The 17,433-nt window shown below is 37.4% G+C and overlaps 1 protein-coding gene across 1 annotated transcript in view; it reads left to right on the top strand.

Moving 5' to 3' along the window:
* LOC149283168 (semaphorin-5A-like) overlaps positions 1 to 17,069 on the top strand; it is a 96,424-nt gene extending 79,355 nt beyond the window's left edge. Inside the window, exons 12-21 of the mRNA XM_089497900.1 lie at positions 3,022 to 3,203; positions 7,338 to 7,481; positions 9,220 to 9,367; positions 10,284 to 10,509; positions 11,220 to 11,438; positions 12,200 to 12,370; positions 14,502 to 14,657; positions 15,350 to 15,397; positions 16,280 to 16,491; positions 16,950 to 17,069. Coding sequence (XP_089354026.1) covers positions 3,022 to 3,203; positions 7,338 to 7,481; positions 9,220 to 9,367; positions 10,284 to 10,509; positions 11,220 to 11,438; positions 12,200 to 12,370; positions 14,502 to 14,657; positions 15,350 to 15,397; positions 16,280 to 16,491; positions 16,950 to 17,069 — 1,626 coding nt within the window. The remainder of the gene's footprint in view (positions 1 to 3,021; positions 3,204 to 7,337; positions 7,482 to 9,219; positions 9,368 to 10,283; positions 10,510 to 11,219; positions 11,439 to 12,199; positions 12,371 to 14,501; positions 14,658 to 15,349; positions 15,398 to 16,279; positions 16,492 to 16,949) is intronic.
* The last annotated feature ends 364 nt before the right edge of the window (positions 17,070 to 17,433 follow it).

Raw genomic sequence — 17,433 nt, 5'->3', positions numbered from 1 at the left:
CTTCGCTACAGGGGGGGGCAAGGGTTATTCCTTGCCCCCCCTGTTGCCCCCCCGCCGAATTTGGAACCACCCAACTGATTGACCAGGACAGTCCCGCAATGGGACTTTATGTCACAACCGGGGTACAGGTTCTGGATCCGTGCTGCAGAATCAGCGCCCTCTGGAGGAGAGAGGACGTACTGCCACCAGGCACAGGAGACAGATCGTACACCACCAAGAATAATGAAAGGTGGAACTCAGGAACAAAAAAATAAATAAATAATAATAACGGTATCCGAGGGGTCAGGCAAAAGAGTAGTCGGGGTCACAAGCAAAGGTCAGGGCAGGCAGCAATATAACGGAGGTCAGGTTCAAGCAGGAGTCAATACCAGAAAGCTTAATCAGGATTCAAACGCTAGTGAAAGGCAAAAAGGCACTAACACAGGCAATGGTGTAGTGCCAAATGAGGGTTTAAATATCCCTCCAACAATATGGATCCTCCTACCCTCCTAATTAGGGGGAGGAGGAAAAAGAATAAATGTCGCTTTAAGAGCGTCATGAATATTCATCAGATTAGCTCTCACGACGTAGAGGCGCGCGCCCCGGAATTATCCCTCGAACTCGCCGGGGACGCGCGTCTCGCAGGAGAACGGACCCGGCGGCAGCTCACCGTGACGGCACGAGCAGGGAGCCGACTGTGCGGGCTGCGTCTCGGTGTCCCTGCCGGCAGCCCGACGGAGGAGGTAACACTTTAAGTCCCGGGCAGCCTCAAACGTTTTTTTTGGTTTTTTTGACGAGGAGAGAGGGGCGCCTAGCAACCGCTGGGCCCCCCTCAGTCTCCTCCACGAGGCCTCTACCTCCATCGCGGTGCCGGTGTGTCATTCTGAGCGCCGGTATATGACGTCATATCCGGCGCCCAGCAGTGAAGCACAGCGCGCCCCGGCAGAGCAGGAAGATAGAAGCCTTGTTCTCCGGCCGCAGGACTTTAAGGTGAGTGAAAATAAAGGGGAAGAGGGTAGATAGTGAGTAGGGAAAGAGGAGTTAGAGTGGTTAGAAAGTGATAAGGGAGGGAGAAGGGGTAGAAAGTGATAAGGGAGGGAGTGGGGGTACGTAGTGAGAAAGAGGGTAGTAAGAATATTGAATTGATGTAAAGTGTTAATGAGATGCATTGTCTGAATGAGGGAGAGCATGAGTTAATATGTGGATGAATTGTCAGAATGAGGGAGAGCATGAGTTAATATGTGGATGAATTGTCTGAATGAGGGAGAGCATGAGTTAATGTGTGGATGAATTGTCTGAATGATAATTGTGGAATGGGAAAGATGGCACTAGCAGGAGGTTTGAGCCTTGGGGACCAAGATGGCACAGGCAGGTTGTTTATGGGACAAAGCTGACTTGTGCTGGGCTATTTGGGGACAAAGATGGCAAATCTTATGTGTGTTATCTGAGTGCTGGTCAGGTTCTATGTGGGCAGTGTGGACGCCAGGGCTGACTTTGGGGTGTACAACCTGTGATCTATGCCTGTAATTTAGGGGGTTTTAAATATACCTTTAATGCCGTGTTTTTATGTGAATTCCAATTGATCTATACCTGCAAAGCTGGGTTTTTGTGTTATTGTGTAGATCCATATCTGCTATGCTATGTTTCCATACATTATTTATGTATACCTGCAAATACAGGATTTGTATGTCTTGTTCAGTTGATTAATACCTGCAATGCTGTTTCCATGTATTTATTTGATCTATACCTGCAATGCTACGTTTCATATATTATTATTGTATACCTGCAAATACAGGATTTGTATGTCTGATTCTGTTTATTTGATATATACCTTCAGTGCTGAGATCACAAGTGAATTTCAATTGATCTATACATGCAAAACTGGGTTTGTGTGTTAATGTGTTGATCTATACCTGCTATCGGCAGCAGGGTCTAATATTTATATATATATTTATATATATATCGGCAGCAGGGACTGATATTAATATATATCGGCAACTGGGGCTAATATCAATATATATGGGCAGCAGGGGCTAATATATATATATCAGCAGCAGGATCTAATATTTATATATATATCGGCAGCAGGGTCTAATATTAGGCCCTGAAATCATTTAGTGGAAAAGTTAAGGTATTGTGTTGTTTACTCTATAATATTTATTTCAAGGATTAGTCTTACTAAATTGTGGCTTCAGGCTTCCCATGTTGAATGATCAAGTATTGTATTGTCCAATAACAAAAGTATCATTCCATAGCACATTATCTATGTTTTTTCAGTGGTATGATTTAATGGTGGAAATTATTAATGCCCTCCCAGTTTGACTGTGGTCTGTTGTGTGCCCCCCCCCTATATATTGTTTCTAGAGTCGCCACTGCTATAGGGTAATATGTAAGGGATGGATGTGCCATAGAACCTACCAAACTATGTATGTGGGGTACCCCTGTAATCAGGGCATGTTGCTGAACATAAATTAGGTTATTGTTCAGCAGTGGCACCTACTTTGTAGAAGAAATCCTAACCAAAATTGCAAAAACATGTTTTTACATATTAGCACTCATAATTATGTTTCTATGGCTTCAAATTTGCTTGCCCCCATTCCCTGCGCTCCCTAGTAGGATGAATGGTCACACCAGGCTTGCTTGCTGGTAGTGGATGACTGGTCAGCCAGATGTGTGCTACTTGCCCAACTACACTTCGAGAGGCAAGCATGTATTTAATATAAAAATGATGTGGCTGGGATGTTTGGCCTTTTTAGCTATTCATAGCAACTTTCTATAGTAATATGTTTTTTGAATGATGTGAATAAACATACTGTAATGTTCCTCAATTCTTCTCTAAATTCCTCTTTCAATTACCAGTCATAGTGTAGCTTATACTAACCTGACATTTTTCTTCTAATCTTTTCCCTCCACCATGTCTGTCATTAGTAATTTATTTTATTATTAGTATTGTTATTATTATTCATAATAATAATATTATGAAAGTTGTGAAATATACAAAATGATTAATGCATAATCCCAAAATACCCTCCTCTGTTTTAGTCAAAAAATCTCACTGTTGATGGAAGTTATAGTGCTTGGACAGAATGGAGTGGCTGCAGTTGTAATGATGGGAATTCAGTAGGTAACTGTCTGTGTCGAAGTCGCACATGCAATCATCCCAGCCCTCAATGTGGAGGCCTGCCATGCGAGGGACCTGCTATAGAAATTTCCAACTGTTCAAGGTAACTTAATATGTATGGAAGGCAACTAGTGTGGATATTAAGTGTACTTTTTGTAATGATTTTTTACAATGATGTAATATATTTACCGTTGTGTTAACAGGCTGCAGCTTGGCAAGAGGTTAAAGTTTGCTCCCTTTTTGCATCCTTGTGAGCAGCTTCCTCATGTAAAAACACTTGTGGTATAGTGTAGGTAGGTTGACATGACTGCTCCTCCGAAGTTGGGGAATGGGTGGGAAGTAGGCAGAACCTGGAGTGGATCTATGTGTGACTAATCACCCATCCCAGAGATTGAAGAGACTAACCTGGAGTCCCAGAAAAGCAGCACTTTATTCAGAAACGCCTTATTAAACCCCCAAGTTACCAGTTATGCTTATGGATTTTTCAAACCCATTAATGGCCATAATTATTACTATTTATTGTCAATGCAAGTGGTGGTTTCCTGTTTCTGATGTGTAAAGATAGTTATTATTTATTAACATTTTCTTCAAAAAATGTTTCATAGTGCCAATCCTTGCACTGTATTTGTTGCCAAATAATATATGAGCAGGTTTTGCATTTAATTATGTTGAAAATGCTATATAATTATTTGGCACTCTGAATAAAAGGTTCCACTTGAGTGTGGGTACACCGGCTTATATACAGTATATGATAGTTACAGATGAGAAAGTCATCATGATATTTACAGAGCTGTAAAGTTTATGCACTATATAAACTACACTCACTGGCCACTTTATTAGGTACACCTGTTCAATTGCTTGTTAATAAAAATAGCTAATCAGCCAATCACACGGCAGCAACTCAATGCATGTAGACGTGGTCAAGGCAACTTGCTGAAGTTCAAATCGAGCATCAGAATAGGGAAGAAAGGGGATTTAAGTGACTTTGAACATGGCATGGTTGTTGGTGACAGAAGGGCTGGTCTGTGTATTTTGGAAACTGCTGATCTGTTGGGATTTTCACGCACAACCATCTCTAGGTTTTACAGAGAATGGTCAGAAAAAGAGAAAATATGAAGTGAGCGGCAATTGTGTGAACGAAAATGCATTGTTGATGTCAGAGGTCAGAGGAGAATGGGCAGACTGGTGATTAAAATAACCACTTGTTACAACCAAGGTATCCAAAATACTATCTCTGAACACACAAAACGTTGAACCTTGAAGGCAGTTCTGAAGGCAAAAAGGTGGTTCAACCCGGTACTAGCAAGGTGTACCTAATAAAGTGGCCAGTGAATGATGAAGAGAGCTGATTCAGTAGGTTCTAACTCGTCTTCTCAAGTCTGGTTTTCTAAGTGTTATGTGTAATATTTATTTGATGAAAATAAAGATATTTCAGTGAGTTAACTTTTTCTACCTTTGATATACAAACGAATACAACCTCCCAGACATTTCGAGTGTTATATAGGGGAGCATTTGTTTGGAAGTGTGAATAGTAATCTTTCTGCTGTTTTCCTAAACATGGTGTTTAAGGTCTATAGATCATGATCATTATGTATAGCTTGGGGGGAAAAATGGAGAGTCTTTATGTTCAGAAAAACAGGCCAACAAGATGAGTCTAATGGTTCTCCTCTGCTGTCGAATTCTATGTTTCTATGATATAATTATATGAAGCGCCAATATTCTCAGTCTTTAGCAAAGTGGGACGCTAGTAGAGGCATACCATAGACAGGGGGCACAAGTCTTCTTGGTGCAGAAGTAGGCTGTTATATATATTGTGACAGAAAGCAGGGGATGATAATGGAGGGAGTGTATATATCCCCTTATATTTTGCAGGGTGGTTACCCACAATAGTTTTACTAGCCCCAGGGAGATGTACTGTTAATATTGGAATTATTAACGTCTGTTGTTGTTATTTGTGTGTTTTGGGTCCCTGGGGTGGAGCATTTAGAGAGTAGGGCGGGCCAGTGCTCCACTCCACAGTTTATGAGCAGCCGAAGACCAGCAGGTGGGAATCCAGTCCGGAGATTATCGGATACTCTCCTAGTACTCACCTGGTTCGACTAATTAATGGGAGAGGCAGTTAAGTAGCCTCCTGGTCTCAGTGCAAGGGAGATCATTTGGCTCCCTGAGAGAGAGAGAGAGAGAGAGAGAGGGGGAGAGGGGGAGAGGGGGAGAGAGGGAGAGAGGGAGAGAGGGAGAGAGGGAGAGAGAGTGCTGCCAATATTACATGCAATTGTGTTATTTTGTTTTGTTGGAACGGATAAGCCGTCCAACTGCAGTTAGGTTGGAGTACCTTGTATTAGTTAGTGCTCACAAGAGCGAGGCTTTTTGTTTTGATTTATTTATTTTCTGTAATGCCTGTGACGAAAAAATAAAAACAGGCCCAGCCTTTTATTTTACCCTCCTCGTGTCTGAGCCGTCTCTGCAGCCTGGAAGACTGTGTGTAAGTAAAGATTCCCGGACAGAGTACCAAAGTGAAGGGGTATTCTGTCACAATATATATATATATATATATATACTCAGTCGTGTGAAAAAAGAAATGTATGCTCTCTTTGTATGGTTTTACATTTCAGGACATAATAATAATCATCTGCTCCTTAGCAGGTGTAAAACTTAGGTAAATACGACCTCAGATAAACAACAATACGTTACATATTACACTGTGTGATTATATATTCAACAAAAATAATAATTGATCACCAGCAAGTGTGGCCACCTCTATAAAAAGTGTTAGCAGTTTGCTGGTCTGAAGCATTCAGATGTGTGTTAACATAATGCCAAGATATCAACAATGATCCTAGAGAAGCAATTGTTGTTACTCAACAATCTGGGAAGGCATATAAGGCCATTTCCAAACAATTTGATTATTCTACAGTAAGAATAATTCAAAAGTGAAAACCAAGACAGTTGCCAATCATATCAGGACAGGTTTGTTTGAAAGAGTTGCCAGGAGAAAGAACATGGCAGCACGGCTTAGGTTTGCAAAGTTGCATCTGAACAAACCACAAGAGTTCTGGAAAAATGTCCCTTGGACAGATGAAACTGAAGTTGAGATGCTTGGCCATAACTCACAGCTCCATGTTTGACAAAAAACAAACACAGCATATCAGCATAAACACCTCATACAACTGTAAAGCATGGTGGTGGAGGCATAATTAATTGGCCTTTTTTTCAGACACAGGACCTGGGAACCTTGCAACCATTGTGGTTACCATGAGCTCCTCTGTATACCAAAGTATTCTAGAGTCTAAAAGAGTCTAAAGCTTAGCCAAGATTTGGTCATGCAACACGACAACAGGGCTCCAGCAAATGTACAACCGAATGGCTAAAAAAGGAAAAAATGGCATAATCCACCTACACTCAGTCCATCGGTAACTTGTTATTATACAGAGTCTGGGGGCTGTGCAGCCAATAATACATCAATCCCTAGAAACACGCACTCACAGATCTTTTCAATAAATAATTATCTACTTTTATTGTTACGAAATTCTGTGCATAGACTTTTCAGTCCGCACTCTTGACTTCAGCTTGGTTAAAGAGATGCTCTAGCCATCATATGCATTTGCATAGATAGTTTAATGTCCCTTTGAAATTTTCATTTTGGTCCCCTTGCACATGCATTTACCCATTCCCTAGCTCCTCGTTTTGCAGAAGATGTGTTTGGCAACTTAATGCCACTGTGCACATGCGCTATACTCGCTGTCAGTCACCTCCAGCACCATATTGTGTGAGAACTCTGAGTCTATCGAGACCACCTATGCACATGCTCATAAAGTACTCTCACTGATTTCAATACCAGTGCTTTACTGCCATTGATTCTGGTGATGCCTCTTCATGGCAACACCCAAGCTCCCACTCTTATTATGCCTCTCCTGTCACACCTCCACTCCATAACACTGACTCTGAAAATGAAAATATTTATTTGCCTGATTTGTCAGATTGTTTGATGCTAACAATGTTTCTTCTTACTTTAAGCAAAGAATCACAAGGTGCTTAGCAAGCCATGTCTTGAGAAAAACCCTATTGGGTTGAAACGTCGCCACTTGTGTGGCAATAAAACTACACTATTTTACTCGCATTGCTGAGCACCTCGTGATTCTTTACATTTGAGGGTGTTGCGTGGTAAGCCTGTTCGTGCAATTAAGGTGCTGTCTGACCATCCCCAAAGTGTGTATTGATTGAATCTTCTTACTTTAAGGAATGGAGGATGGACCCCATGGTCATCATGGTCTATCTGTAGCACCAGTTGTGGAATAGGATTCCAAGTTCGGCAGCGTTCCTGCAGTAACCCAAGTCCTAAACATGGAGGTCGTGTATGTGTTGGACAAAACCGTGAAGAACGGTAATATTTGCTTTTCTCATATAGTACAATGTAGAGTGTAGACCTAAAACAAATATTTTGTAATTGCCGTGGTGAAAATAACAGATATGAACTTTTTGCTCGATTATAAGATGATTCCCCCACCCAATTTCAATATTAATACAAAAAAAGGTAAATGTCTGAACATAAGACTACCCTAAAGGAAAAAAAGTTTTACTTATTAAGTCACAATAATTAAGTAATAATTAAGTAAACAATTTTGTCATATTTAATAAAAGCTATGATTTTGAAAATGCATTTACTGTTTTTATTTCCTTTTATTTTTACAAACTGGTAAAGTAGTTAGAGAGCTCACTGCCCACAACATTGTCCAGCATAACCCTCACACATCCCTCACAGCACCATCTGGCAACCCCTCTCATTATCAGACTCGTGTCAGTGTGCAAATTCTTAGTCGTGCTGAACAAAGCATACAGCAAAATTCTAATTACAGAGCTTTTTGTTTTACTAGTGGTACAAAATCTGTGCTAACGTCCTCTTGAACTATATTTCCTGTCCAGAGTTTTCACCCACTCTTGTAACTCACTTTGTTAAACTATGAGATTCCTTCCTAGTGTTAAAAACTGATTAGCTGTGCCATTGAGTATGTTTTTGACAAAATAATCTGTTATATAAACAAACTATAATATACATTATAATATATATCTGTCAAAATTGCAATTATACTGTATAAATAAATAATGTAATATTTACTATTACGAAAAAACACTCGCTAAAAGTAACCGTGATATTTGGAAACATACATTACAGTGATGTTTACTGGCTTTGCTACATCCATAAATCTTTTTCAACCTTTTCCCCATGTGGCATTCTTACAATCTTTCTTCAGCTTCAATGTCTCCGCTCATAATTTGAAACAATACTCATGCTAAAGTTCAACTTTCTCACATTTTGAATTTATTTTCCATGTTATTTCCCATGGGACCTCATCAGAGTTACGTTCATGATGCAGGGCAAGGCCTTACAAAGGGCAGATGTTTCACAGACTGAATTTGCAGGGGTTTTTTTTCGTTGCACAATAGAACAGCAGGCAGAAAAAGACAACACATATTAATCAAATTGATGTGTGAAAAGGTTTATTTAAAAAGTACATACATATTTTACCCAAGCAATTATTTGTATGTTAATGATGATTCCTTTATTTTAAATTTAATCTTTAACTATTTTCAATATAGCATTTTTTTTTTCGTTATTACATGCATGTCTAATGCTATCTATTTTACATTTTTCCAACAAGCAATTTTAAGTTTCTTTTTTTTTTACTTTTATTTGAGACTTGTGATGGTGTATTCTGGATGTTTCTTACTAGACCTAGGGCAGCAGGTCTAAGGGGTGGTTATCCCTGTGCTGCATTACTGGGAATCAGCTGGTTGGGTGGGTGATCTCCCTTCAAACAGACCCTTTTACACTAACGACATCTGCAGAGAACTCAATAGCTTATTTTCACTTATGCCACTTATCCTTGTGAGGCAGAGCACAAGATATTAAAACCATACATGTCCTGGCGATCAGTACAATGGACATGAGGGGCAAAGAACAGACCATCACTGGGGTATGTCCTGGACTAGGGCCTGGTTCCTGGGGGATGCTGCCTTGAATCAGATCTAGGATACCTTTAACGTACAGTATATTTTTCATTTTTAATTGAAATAACCAAAGCTGTAGTTATTTTTACATCTACTCTTATGTATTTTTACAGATATTGCAATGAACATTTACCTTGTCCTCCACGTGTATTTTGGTCAAGCTGGGGACCATGGGAGCGGTGCACTGCACAGTGTGGAGGAGGGATTCAGGCCCGTCGAAGAACTTGTGAAAATGGATATGAATGTCCTGGCTGTGCTGTTGTAAGCATTTTATTATGTATTTTTAATTTGCTATACATTTTATCAGGAAAAGGCTGGCACCTTATGGCTTGAGGACAGGTAAAACCGAGTGGCTCCCCAGCCTCTTGCCCCCCCCCCCCTCACCACCAGTAACTAATATATGTATTAGATCACTTATCCTAAATCCTAAGAATCTGTTGTAAATGAAAGGCGAGTCAATAAGGTGGCAGAGACTTCCTTCAGTTAAATTATTGCTCTGAATTTTGTTTAGGAAAGGAAAAATTCCTATAAATTTCATCCAAACTGAAAGACCAGGAAAATACATTGGCTGTCAAAAAAAGAATGTTGCAAAAATAAAATAAAAATAGTTGTCCAAAACAATTTTGCTCTGTACACAAGTAGAGTACAGAACACTGATCTAATGATTCAATGTCTAATTTTTAATTTTTAAACTACACTACACTATCATTAAATGCATTATACTTTTCATAACATCCATATATTACATTAAACAAAATAATCCTCTGCTGTACAGTAATTATACAATAATCAAATGTCAGTATTTGATTTGGGAGTTCGAGCATATGTCAGAAAGAGTAGACCAGGGAAGGGCTGACACCTTCTGTCCCAGGGGGATACAGGTACACATATGCACACACACTTACAAATACATTCACACATACACATCTATGTTAACATGCAAGAACGTACAGATTCAATGTAAGTAGAATTCAAATATTGTAAGTAGTACAATATACTAAATAAAATCGGCATTTCACATGAAGAACACAGTACGAGTACTATGTGTTTCTAATAGATACCAATCTATTAACTATTTGATATTGTCGGTAATAGTTGTGTTTCATATGTGTATATTTATCTGAATGAAATCAATCGACTGATTGTAGCAAAACATTTTATATATATATACATTTAGGAACATCAGGTCTGTAATACGAATCTGTGTCCTGAAGTAAAAAAGACAACTCCTTGGACACCATGGACACCAGTTAACATATCTGATAATGGTGGCCACTATGAACAGCGCTTCAGGTATACATGTAAGACTCGTCTTCCTGACCCAAATATGCTTGATGTTGGACGACAAAGAATAGAAATGAGATATTGCTCCAGTGATGGGACCAGTGGTTGCTCTACTGATGGTAAGAAGGATACATTATGTATAGTTCTGTTTTTTTATTTAAATTTTGCAAAAGTAATAATTTTATGTAGGTATATGGGTAAGCCACACAAGGGAAATATCTTGTGCTTCCTACTGTATTACAGTTGTATTAGTATATACCTCCGTTTGTATATATATTTTTTTAATTTTCCGTGTTTCGCTTACAACAAAATCAACAAAAGCAACAAAAACGTGACCCCACAAGTACGTCCCCCAGAGAATACCAAAGGACTACATTGATACAAATCAGGTAGAGACCAGTAAAGACAATGAGTGAAGTCACAAAATTATCCCCCCAACTCATTCCCCCCCCCCCCTGTTCCACCCACCTGGTCAGCCTAGCAAGACAAATAACCGGAGTGAGAAACAACAAAAAAACCCTGACATCCAAAGGTCAGGCATTATGAACAAGGATCATTACCCCGTAGCAATTGTGCACCAAACCAGGATGTGTCACAGAAAGTCGCTTTGATTTGGCATTTAACAGAGATTTCCAATAAAACTGTCCCATTTTTTGAAAAATCTATGAGTGTCTCTTTCTTTGTCCGTTTGTATTTTTACTGTTTGTGTCATTTTCATCAAGAATTGCTGAAGGTGGCAAAATTATTGCTTTCCTGTAGCTAAATACAAGAATAAATTCTATTTCCTTTGTTTACCATTCTGTTAAGTATACTATGCTAATTTTTAAAGGACTCTCTGGAGACTTTCTTCGTTCTGGACGTTATACAAGTCACACAATCAATGGTGCATGGTCTGCTTGGACTTCATGGTCTCAATGTAGTCGCGATTGCAACAGAGGCATTAGGAGCAGAAAACGAGCCTGCAATAACCCAGAGCCAAAGAATGGAGGACTTCCATGCTTAGGTACCCCAGTTGAATATCAAGAATGCAGTATGTTACCCTGCCCAGGTAAGCTGCCTTGTAATAGAGCTTTAAAGTATAGTATATTATTTAAAGTCTTTATGTGTAGAAAGTTATTGGTGCAGAAGCCTTCTTTGACACTTACAAGTAATGAGTAAGGCCGTTATTTAAATTAACATTTATGCAAGAGGTATAAATAATACACAAATCTGCTATGTTTATATTTGGCAGCATTACTATAGGAAAACAGAATGATGATTTTTTATTGACTTAAGAACATGTTTTTTTATTATCTACACATCTATGGATGGAGTTGAGGGTGATCAACTTTAACATGTTTTTCTGAACGTCTTACTCATGTTTAAAATGTCATGGATGAATATAGCAGATGTTGAAACCTGCTATAAGTCATTAATTGCCCAAGGTGTGCTCTTTTATACAGGGTGATTTGTGTTTTAACCCCTTGCACCCCCACTCATTTCAGTGCTGGAGATTTTGTTTATATAGTGTCATTTTCATTGCAGGTATGACTGAATCTCAATCCAAACTCGTTCTTTAAGTGGTTAATGTTTAAACCTTACATATTATTTTACCCTTTTCCTTTTATATCAACTGTCATCATGTTTTATGGCATAGCCCCGTTTTGTTTTTGCATCTCATAGTTCCTGGTGGACTCTTATCTCCTCTCTTCTGACAGCCAAATGTTACAGTTTTGCGTGTGTTGATTCTGTGAGAATATATCATGGAAACAATAAATTAAATTAGTAGCTCCATACACATGAAAATGTTATATTAATTTTCTTCTGCAGTTGATGGTGGATGGTCTTGTTGGTCATCTTGGTCTAAGTGCTCAGCAACTTGTGGAGGTGGACATTATATGAGAACTCGTTCATGTACAAATCCAGCTCCAAGTTTTGGTGGCGATATATGCCTTGGACTTCATACTGAAGAGGCACTTTGCAATACACTCGCTTGTCCAGGTAAAAAACTAACATTAACTGAATTAAATAACTTGTCAATACAACTTGCTGGCTTCCATTTCAATAGTATTGCATTCTGAATTTGTATTTTTGAGACATTTATTAAATATGTTTGAAAAGTTAAGGGCTTAATTCTAGTAAGTTCCGTCAGTAGGGGTCTTCAAGTTTATAAATTACAGTTTATTTTGGGTGCATTTTTAATAGATGCCTATTAATATTAACCAGATGCACTTCTGGTTTGTGTTTTCAATTAGATAGCTGTGTGCAATTCCACACCATAAAAGCAAAATTCAAGGAAACCAATACTTAATGAATTTATTTTTGTGTTTTAGCTTTTAGTGAAGAATATCAAAAGTCTGTATGAAGGTGGTCAGATTAATGCAAGACCATACATTAAATTGTATACAGTAAAATGCTATAATATATAGCCAATAAAATATTAATCTGAAAAAATAATTGAAATATTAATGTACAGCTGATTTCAGCTCTTCTGGGGATAGATATACTTATCTAGAACCTAAATGTCTTCCAAACCTGGTTTGCTGATCTTTTGCTTTATTTACCCATGATGAAGAACCTGTGATCTACCCATCAAAATAGCTACTGGGGAAATGTGTTTTCAATTAGCCATAAAAATGCAGACTACATTATAGATACTGAATTCAGAAATTAAGTACATAATTCCAAGGATTGACATGCATGCCTCATAGAAGGCATACCTACTGTGCGTGATTATATATATATATATATATATATATATATATATATATATATATATATATATATATATATATATATATAATATATATTCCCTCTTATTGGCCCAAACTCCCTAATTTACATGATATTCAAAACGATGTAACATAGTTAATTATAGTTAATTCATTTAATTTCAGAACACAAAGTCTGTAGGCAGGACAACAACTTTCATGACCCTCAGCTAGAATGCCCATGACGGTCATGGGACTTTTAGTCCTCAAAAGAGGATCTATCTATAAAAGAGGTACACAATTGTGTCACTTGTAGAAATGTGTATCTTATCCCTTTGTTGCGATTCTTAGGTATAATTATAGCATTTGGCCCCGTCTTGTGTGCCTATCCTGTAGTACATTGTGTACTGTCACCTACAAATGTACATGTTCGTGCAACCATGTGTATTGAATACATTTACCAGGAAGGGTTATAAGGGCCATTATTTTTATTATTTGGTTTGACATATACTGAAAAATAATGGGGAAATGCTATATGATATGATGCAATGTTTTACATAAAGGTGAACTACCACCATGCTTTTTTATAGTTCGCTTATGATTCTAAAGCCACATAAACGTAACTACCATTTATGTCTGTGTGTGGCATGTGTACTCACCTACCTATGATCTGATCGTATTTGTAAAGCTAACTGGAAGCCTCTTGGAAATTAGAATGACTCTGGCTTCAATATTGGCACTTCTGACATCATCTTGGGCTAGAAGCACTCAACTATAGTGTACATTGGATTTACTGCTGGTATCTAACACTAGGAAATCAGGAAGTAATAGAATTTCAAGAAAAATGTTACTTGGTAGTCTGCTCCACTAACAAACCTACTTAGTACACACTGCTAGGCACCCTACAGGTAATACAAATATGACAGCTACAGAAAATGCACAATTTCACTTTAAACTAGGCATTTATAAATAGTTTTGCTTGACCTGAAAAATAATGGTTTCACTCAGTAAACACCAGGCCATAGAATATATTGAAATATTTATCTGTGTGCAAAACACAAATATAATACAACTTCATGCCCTAGTCATTTACGTTCTGCCATTTAGAATTTTTTTTGGTTTAAACATTTAAAACCTCCTTCTAACTTCCTCTAGGAATGACTTTTACAAAAAAAAAACACCATGACCTTACTTTTAGGTAATGGTTTGTTCTCTGAATTCTCTAGAATTCATTGCAGTAAGTAAACAAGATTCTTTTTATCATTTAAAAGGGTCAACAAGTTTATAAAATTTTAGCTGTTTACAAATTTTGAATAATAACATTTTCATAAGTCAATGACACTGGGTATGGTTTGACGACTTTTTCGTTAAATTTTTCCTGTCATTCAAATGTTGTATATTCTATGCTTTGATAATTTCAGAAAGTTGGTCTAACTGGTCCGATTGGTCTGAATGTGATTCTTCTGGCCAGCAAATTCGCTTACGTCAATGTAATATCCCTTTTCCTCTTGGCAACCAGTGTTCTGGAAATAACACAGAAATAAGAATTTGCATTTCTGAATCAAACTTTATCCCAGGTAAGATAAAGCATAGCAAACTTTTTTCCATGTGTTAGATGTCAAATCCAGTTTGTTTAGCAAGGTTCAGTAATATTGTTTGTTGGAGGAGTATAAAGTGTTAGGGCGCCTTAAAAAAAGTCCACTTTATATTTATTTTTTTATGATTACTCTTTTCACTTTTCTATAGTTATTTGTGATTTCTTTGAGGTCTTTACAGACCACAGTGATCTCTGTCACAACCAGACAGCATCCTTATGATGGCATGGTGACAACACTGGTGTATATATATTTTTATTTTCATTGCAATTTTGTATTGTATTTTTTATTATATTTTTTTTACTGTTTTCAAAAATATTTAATTGGCTATTTCTCAATATTCACATTTTGTTCACCACTATAGGTGATCACAGAATGATCAGTAGACAATGCTGTGTAGGGGCGGGGTGATTGGATGTTCCAGCAAGATCTTGATAGATCCTCTGGTATCTGTTTTTATCTTGGTGTCAACATTCACAATGTATTGAAGTGTATCTGTGGCTCATGCAGAGCGATGCAGGCTCATGCTTACAGAAGAGGGAGCCTTAAGGCACCCAGATCTGTGTATTTGCAGGAAATACTTAAGATGTAGCACTTCACTACATGTTAAGGGGTTCCTTATTGATGGAAAAAGACTTGGAATATTACTAACATCTTTTGTCTATGTTTTACAGAAATATCAGTTGCAAGATCCCATAGTATAGAAGGAAAACAATGTGGCGGTATGTTCTTAATTACACTGGAATTTTAAAATACATTATAGAAATGTTAACAAATACATGTTTATGATATATATTTTATTGGGACAATATATTTCTTTAACATCAGATATATCTACTGAGCAGGACATTTTTAGGAACAATTTAGCTTCCTGATTTTACTATGAAGTTAGACGGCCCAACCCCAACAAGCTCAAACAGAAGCTGATCCTATATAATTCAGTTAGATAAGTTAGATGAAATCTCCCTATATTTACCATGCATTATGCAGAGCCCAATAAGTCCTTCTTACCGGTAAAGCTCACCAGGGTTGGTCCTTCATAAATCATAATGATACAAAAATACAAATGACACCTAACAAAAAAAAAGTTTATTCAGAAAAGTGGTAGCTTGAGTTGCAGTCGACAACTTCATTAAGCACTCTGAAGTCCTAGAATGTTTCTCCAGCTAGAAGTGCTATCCATAGTATATCTGTCAATGGAAAAAAAGACAACCCCCTGTATTATATTGTGCTAAACAAGTAGTTCTTGCTGGAGATCCTTACTGAGTTTGGTGTTTCATAATACATTGTGTTGAAAACAAAACTGACCTGCAACCTTACCTGCAAACCTCCACTTAATGAATAAATCCCAAATATTCTCAAATGTATTGAGGCTCTCACTTACATCTTGCAAGTGTATGTGACTAGATCATGGCCCATGAATAGGTTTATCCACTAAAATCACATATACTACTTTTTATTTTAATATAAAGGAGCAGCACATTAGTTTGGGTATGTACTTTTCCATGTAATACCAATAACAATATTAGTCACTTAGTGTTTGTTTTAAATTTGTATATGATGTATTTTGACAAATTTTTGTGTTTTGTTTTTTTTTTTTGCAGAATTTAACTTGTTCCATATGATTGCAGTGGGCCTAAGCAGTTTCATATTTGGTTGCTTGCTCACATTGCTTATTTATACTTACTGCCAACGGTACCAGCAACAAGCTCATGATGCAACAGTCATCCACCCTGTGTCTTCAGCCCCACTCAATACCAGCATAACTAACCATATTAATAAACTGGACAAGTATGATTCAGTTGAAGTAATAAAGGTAAACATTGTTGTCACTTTTGTCATTGAGCGGATGGTTAATAAGTGGAGCAATCTCCCAGCAGAAGTGGTAGAGGTCAATACAGTTAGGGAATTTTAATATGCATGAGTCTACAGCTGGAAAAATTGGCAGACTAGATGGGCTGAATGGTTCTTATGAATTCTATGTTTCTAAGACAAAGCACATTTGCCTGGATTTTGTTTTATTGTTTCTGATCGTTTTCACATATATCCCTCATGTTACGATGCAACATACCAACTTCAAAAACATTTATTAAAAATAAGTAATATTTTTACTTGTTACTTTTCAGTTTGATTCTCAGTTGGTGCTTTTGCCAATATGCATTGCATATATCACTGTCTATTGATCTATTAACACTATCATGTTTTGTTGAATTTCTATTGATTGTTGGTGTTCCACAACTTGTTTTTTAAATGTGTTTTCCCTTCATTTTTCAGGCATTAAACAAAAACAATCTCATATTGGAAGAGAGGAATAAATATTTCAATCCACATCTCACAGCAAAAACCTACTCCAATGCTTACTTTACAGATTTCACTCATTATGATGAGTACTGATACTGTTGGGGAAATTTGCCAACATTTCACCTTTATTCAGTGCCTGCACTTAGCGCCTGGCTAAGCGTTTAGGTTCCAATAATGAAACTCTTTATACTTTTCAAGTTTATTCCAGCAATGGATGACGGTTTTGGAACAATGATGCAGTACTTTGTTTACCCAGGCTTAATGGTGTTGAACTTCCATGTGGACCTGTCAATATACTTTAATATAGCAACATTTTTTTTTTTTTGTTAAATCAGAATGTTCATCTTGTTCATATCACTCAACCACCATGTTAATCTGTTGTAATGAATTGAACAATTAATATCCCACATTGTATAAGTTGATGCACAGTAGTAATTATATTAAGTGTGATGTATAA

This window comes from Sceloporus occidentalis, unplaced genomic scaffold, assembly GCF_023333645.1.
Source record: "Sceloporus occidentalis isolate IW3139 unplaced genomic scaffold, rSceOcc1.0.p SCAF_110, whole genome shotgun sequence".
NCBI classification, from domain to species: domain Eukaryota; kingdom Metazoa; phylum Chordata; class Lepidosauria; order Squamata; family Phrynosomatidae; genus Sceloporus; species Sceloporus occidentalis.
Note: the sequence above shows the minus strand (reverse complement) of the source record. Positions and strands in the feature narration are given on the sequence as shown.